This window comes from Daldinia decipiens (genome assembly GCF_022478715.1).
Source record: "Daldinia decipiens strain CBS 113046 unplaced genomic scaffold F4813scaffold_93, whole genome shotgun sequence".
NCBI classification, from domain to species: domain Eukaryota; kingdom Fungi; phylum Ascomycota; class Sordariomycetes; order Xylariales; family Hypoxylaceae; genus Daldinia; species Daldinia decipiens.
The window spans coordinates 728-6651 of NW_026054636.1; the positions used below are offsets into that span (position 1 = coordinate 728).

The window sequence follows — 5924 nt, forward strand, 5'->3', positions numbered from 1 at the left end:
AGTCTTGATATTCTTACCATTCAACATGACCAGTTGGCCTTCCTCAAACTTCGGTGCTTCCTTCCTTCTCTTGTCAGCCCAATCCTTCATGCGTTGACGACTCTTCTCCAGGTGTTGCTGTGCTTCGGTGTAAACTTGCTTCATCCAATGTGCATACAACTGACTGCCTGGATTTCGAGGAGAGCCGGTAGGTGGATTGTGGGCTGCGGGATGGAAGCCGTAGTTCGCATAGAACGGTGTCATGTGTGATGACGTTGATCTTGAGTTATTGTATGCGAACTCTGCCGTTGGTAGTAAGTCTTCCCAGTTGGTCATTTCGTAGTTGACGAACGCTCGGAGGTAGACTTCGAGGGTCTGATTGAGTCGTTCTGTCTGACCGTCGGTCTGGGGATGGAAGGCTGTACTCATTCGTGGCTTAATGCCTACGAGTTTGAGGAAGTCTCGCCACAGGTGGGCAGTAAATCTGGAGTCTCGGTCAGAAATAATATCTAGGGGAACTCCATGTAATCTCCAGTAGGACTTAGCGAAGATCTTAATTAGATCCGCAGTTCTTTTCTCTCCTACTTTGAGAGGTATGAAATGCGCCATCTTGGTGAACGGGTCAACCATAACCCAAATAGAATCGCAGCCATTGGACAAGGGTAGATCAGTGATAAAGTCCATGGCGACAGTATGCCATGGCATGTAGTGTAGTTCCATGGGTTGGAGCAGACCATATGGAGCATGTCGGTTTGCCTTATTGCGTTGGCATTCCAGACATCCTCTTACGAAATCTCGTACGATGGTCTCAATATCGGGCCACCAGAAGTTTCGTGTGATAAGTTCCAAGGTCTTGTCCATTCCCATGTGTCCTGCCACCAAGGTATCATGTTCTGATCTCATGACCTCTTCTTGGAGTGTTTGAGGTATCCACAGGCGTCCCTTCCTATATAAGAGATTGTCTCGTAGTTCGAGATCATCGCCCGGATTGTCCTTCTTCTCCATGTATAATGGGTCATTTCTTCCTGCTTCCTTGACTCGTTCTATGAATTCGGGCAACCATTTTGGAGTCGAGAGGCTGCTTAGACGATCTGATGTGAGGATAACCGCTGCTGAGCGTACTATATCAGGACCAAACGAGTGCGAAAAATGTTTCTCCTGTAGTACCGACGTGACCGGTTGGTACTCAGCTCCCCCTTTCTCAGGCCGGTATTGTGGTAATCTGGATAGAATATCGGCCTTCTCATTTTGCCTTCCAGGGCGATAATTAATAATGAACCAGTATGACGAGAGTTGTTGCGCCCATCTTGCTTGTCTTCTATTCAGGACTTTGGCAGTTGTGAAGTAGGACAAGTTTTGATGGTCGGAGAATACTTCAATTCGGTGTCGTGCTCCTTCGAGATAGTGTCTCCATCGATCAAAGGAGTCGACAATTGCAAGTAGTTCTTTGTCATATATTTCGTAGTTCATTTCCGCTGGAGTCAGCTTTCGAGAATGAAAGGCCACAGGCCGGAGCTTCGCCTCTTTATCTTTTTGAGAGAGGACGGCTCCGATAGCAAAGTCCGAAGCATCGGCTTCGAGGAAGACTTGTAGTTCGGGATCGAAGTGAACAAGAACTGGGGCTGACGTGAATTTAGCTTTTAGATCCTCGAAAGCCTCGTTCATTTCTGGTGTCCACTTCCAGTCCTTCTTGTCTCCTTTATTGGCTCCTGTGATAGGTCTAGCTGTTGCTGAGAATCCTCTGATGAATCGTCTATAAAAGTTCGCAAAGCCTATAAACTGTTGCGACTCCTTGAGGTTGGTTGGCGGCTCCCATTTCATGATGCATTCAATTTTGTCTTTGGACATGGAGATGCCTTGGGAGCTAATAATATAGCCTAGGAATTCTACTTCCTGAACTGCCCATTTGCACTTGTGCGGGGCGACTGCGAGGTGGTGCGCGGTGAGTCTTTTTAGGACTTCTTTGACTATTCTGTCATGCTCTTCTCGGGTGGTGGCATATATGAGTAAGTCATCAATGTATACCAGTAGTCCGTCGTCTATCATGTCCCTGAAGATGTTATTCATCATGGACTGAAAGGTGGCGGGCGCGTTGCTTAACCCGAAGGGCATGACAAGATATTCGTAGAGTCCGTATTTGCACCTGAATGCTGTCTTCCATTCATCACCCTGTCGGATGCGGACCAGATTAAATCCGGCCTTCAGGTCTATTTTAGTAAACCATCGTGAAGTCCGGAATCGGTCCTGCATTTCTGATATGAGTGGAATAGGATAGCGCACAGGTATTGTTATCGCATTTAATCCTCGATAGTCTACCACTGGGCGAAGTGGATCCTTAGGATCGGGCTTCGGCACAAAGAATATTGGGGATGCACAAGAGGAGGTGGATTTGCGAATGCGTCCCATGTTGAGCATATCTTCTAGCCATAGCTTGAGAGTGCTGAGTTCCTTTTCACTCATGGCGTAGAGGGGGCCCCATGGAGGCGTCTTTCCTTCTACCAGATCAATAGCATGATCCCATGGTTGATGTTGGGGAAAGCGCTTTCCGGCCTCCTTGCTCATTATAGGTACAAATTCTTTGAATTCCTCAGGTACTCCTGAGAGGGGGTCATCGTGATTGTATCGTGTTGATGCAATGTGTTTAATGACAGCCTCTTTCGTGCAGTGGCGTTGGCAGTATTCGGATGGGAAGTGTATCTTGTCTGGATCCGAGAAGATGTTTGCGGGCTGATGGATTTCTAACCACCATTGTGGGAGAATGAGATCATATTCGTCATCCATAGTACTGAGCTCAAAGTTCAGACAGGTATAATGTCCCGTCTGATGCTTGAGTACCAAGGAGTCTGTGTAGTAGTGACCTCCTTCCTCTACATAGGCAGCGTTGAAAGACATAATCATTCTTGGCGTGTCCCTTCTTATCCTAGGAAGATCCCATAGCTCGGCTTTGGATATTGACATAACGGGTACAGTTGCCCCTGTATCAAGTAGTACTCTCACAGGAAGCTTTTGCTTGTTAAACATTATTGTCATTTTCACCAAGGGTCTTCTTCCTGAATAGGGTTCTTTCCGTCTTTTCTTTCGTGATCCGCTAGGCTCTTCGGCTGGTCGCTTGGTCGCGGCGAGCCGATATGGATAAGCACCTTGTTCCTGCCCTGGCATCCCACGAGGTGTGACATGGGGGGCTTCTAAAAATCCGAATCATCATCGCTGATTTCGGTAATAAGGCGAGGTCGGCCAGTTTCTCTCATCACTGCATCTATCTTGGCTTTTTTTGCAGGTGAGGGGGCTGGTTGCTCGTCATTGCTATGTTTTCGCTTGGCTGAGGAAACTTTGCGATCCGGGGGTACTGGCAATTCTTTATCATTGACATCTTTCTTAGCGAAGCAAGCAAGAGTGCCGTGAGTGTTGCGTCCACACCGCCAGCATGCCTTCTTGTCTTTTTTGCGCTGATCAATGTCTGCCTGGTCAATTCCTTGAAGAGCTTCTTTATTTGAGGCCCATCGGTTATTCTTGGAATCGGACTTTGGCTTGCCGGTAGATTTGGACCGATCCTCGCCTTTTGAGGATCGATCTTGGCCTGGATTGGAGCGGGTTTCCTTGCCACGGTTCTGCTGGCCCGACTTTGAGTGCTCCGTTGTCAAAGCGGGCCCTCCTTTTGCCGTCGAGAGTCCCGGGTTGGTTAGCATGTTCTCGTAGATCTGGCCGGCTTCCTGAATTGCGGCGAGAAATTCTTCGTCGCTATCTGGAATCCTGCCTTGTCTAGAGTATACCAACTTGGTAATCTCGTCGGGAAGGGTCTTGGCGATGTGGTTCTGGAAGGTAGTTCCAGACCACTGGACAACTTCATTGAGGTCCAAGAGCTCGGTGATGTATTGAGCTACGTCTCCTGTGTACTTAAGCTCGTGCATCTTTTTTGAGTTCCTGTGTCTCTCTGAAGGGTCCTTAAATCGTTCTTGTAGGGCCAGCACGTAACTGGCCCATTGGTCCACGAGGTGGAACCGCTTAACTTGGTTAAGACGTTGCTGATGCCATAGCTGGGCCTTGTCTGTGAGCAACGATCCTACCCAGTTAATGCGGACGTAATCCTCGGGGAAGCTCTCCGCATAGGTCTCCAGATATGATTCGACCTTCATCCACCAGGCTCGGAACTTAGCGAGGTCCTTGCCGTCATACGTGGGTGGCTTGTTCAGGTGTACTGGATTAATAGTTGCGGGAGCGGGTCTGGTGAGCCTCTCCAACGCCTGCAGTAGTCGTTCTTCGGTGCTGCTTGTGCGTCGGGGCTCCGGGTCTCGTTCAGGCCTATTGGGTCCTGGGAACGGAGGCCCGCGAGGTGGTCCTCGAGGTGGACCTTGCGGTCCCTGGTCGTCATCGTCATCGCTAGAGTCTCCTGGGTTTCCTCCCGGAGCTCCTGCCGATGTACGAGGTGGTCCTAATCCTCGTCCATTTCCTCCTGACATGACAAAGGGTCCGGTGCGTGCTCCTTCAAACTGAGCACGGGCATCTTCCGAGGTTTGTCTAGCCTGGGCGTCCTGTAACGTCTGTGTTGACAAGATGCCCCTAATTCTGGCTTCTGAGCTGGAGTATTTGGACGGGGGTGCCCTCGTCATTGTTGACTGACGACTTCGAGGGGGTTGACTAGGAAGGGGCTCTGATGCTGCCTTCTTCCCAATACTCTGTAGGACCGAGTTTACAGAAATGGGCTGGTTAGTTGCCAGTCTTGAGGTAAACTCGGCTAGTGCGGCCTTCGTATAGGCCCGGAGTTCCTCCAACTGTTCCCGGGAGCGTTCATCCATGTGCGTCGGGTCAGTATATTCTCGAGCCAGGAGGTCATTAATCTGACCCTCCTTTTGAGTGGCCCAAGTCGTCACCTTCCCCAGCAGATCTTCCTGAGACTCCTGTCGGGCTTGGAGGTCTAGAAGAGCCTCGTGTTGCTTTCGGGCGGCATCTTCTAGTCTGACGATCGCTACTCGTCGTGCTTCATCATTGTTGGAGAAGCGTGCGATTGTTCCCCAGACCCTCTGGGAGAACACTGAGCTGGATTGCTCAACTTGTCGTTTAAACTGAGTGATCTGCTCAGTCGAGGCCGCTATATTAGCCTGGTGCATCTGTGCCACAGTATTATACATCGTCTGTAAGGCTTGGTACTGCCGGCTGAGCTGATCTTGGCTGTCCCTGTGGTCCTCATCCACTGAGCGTGCAAGAGATCGAAGAGACTCATAGGTCTCTTCCATCTGTCCATGCAGCTGGATTAACCAATCAGGTGGGTTGGTAATAACGAGATTGGTAGTGCCAATCTCGGGTGCGTCCCGCATGATTACTTCGTAATCCTGCGGTCTGTATAGGACGAGAGCATGGCTGTCGTCAGGATGTGTTGAACCCATATTGTTGGTTCGAGTCGGGGGTGGTTCCGAGATACTAGGTCGGACTGGGAAGCGCTTCCGATGTTTGCTTTGAAGGTGCTTCCTAAGGAGGTCTTGGTCGAGAGTTGGTCTGTTCGTGCGTTCACGAGATGTAGAGTCCTCAGGTTCTTCCGTGGACTCCCTTTCTGGTTGAGTAAGAGGGGAAGTAACTTCCAGAGGTATAGGGTCCGATACAGGGGGATACCCTGATTCGGTCTCTTCTCCAGTGGGTGATGGTGGTAGAGGAAGGGTAGCTAGGATAGGAAAGGGATTGTTGGTAGGAAGAGGTAGTGAGGGGTTCTCCTTAGGTCCCATCAGTCCTTAATTTAAGGTTCTGATGTAGGATGGAATAAATAATAATCCGGAGTGCACGTGCCACTTCGGAGTGTTGGGTCTTCTCAAGATGATAGAAAATTATCTGTAACAAGGGCTGTAAGGGCTTGAAATATATTCAGGATTACTAATAATTTTCTAGGGTCTCAAGGTCCTTAGTTCTCCCCTTCTTTCCAAGAGGAGATCTCGACCTATTTGTAAACAATCTAAAGT

At 49.5% G+C, this 5924-nt stretch overlaps 1 protein-coding gene across 1 annotated transcript; it reads right to left on the reverse strand.

The window, feature by feature from the left end:
* Positions 1-3164: 3164 nt before the first annotated feature.
* On the reverse strand, positions 3165-5360 carry F4813DRAFT_384087 (uncharacterized protein; the record flags this gene model as incomplete). Its single annotated transcript, XM_049246024.1, has 2 exons — positions 3165-4234; positions 4328-5360. 2 exons carry the CDS (start codon positions 5358-5360, stop codon positions 3165-3167), a joined length of 2103 nt encoding a protein of 700 aa, XP_049094340.1.
* Between the last annotated feature and the right edge of the window lie 564 nt (positions 5361-5924).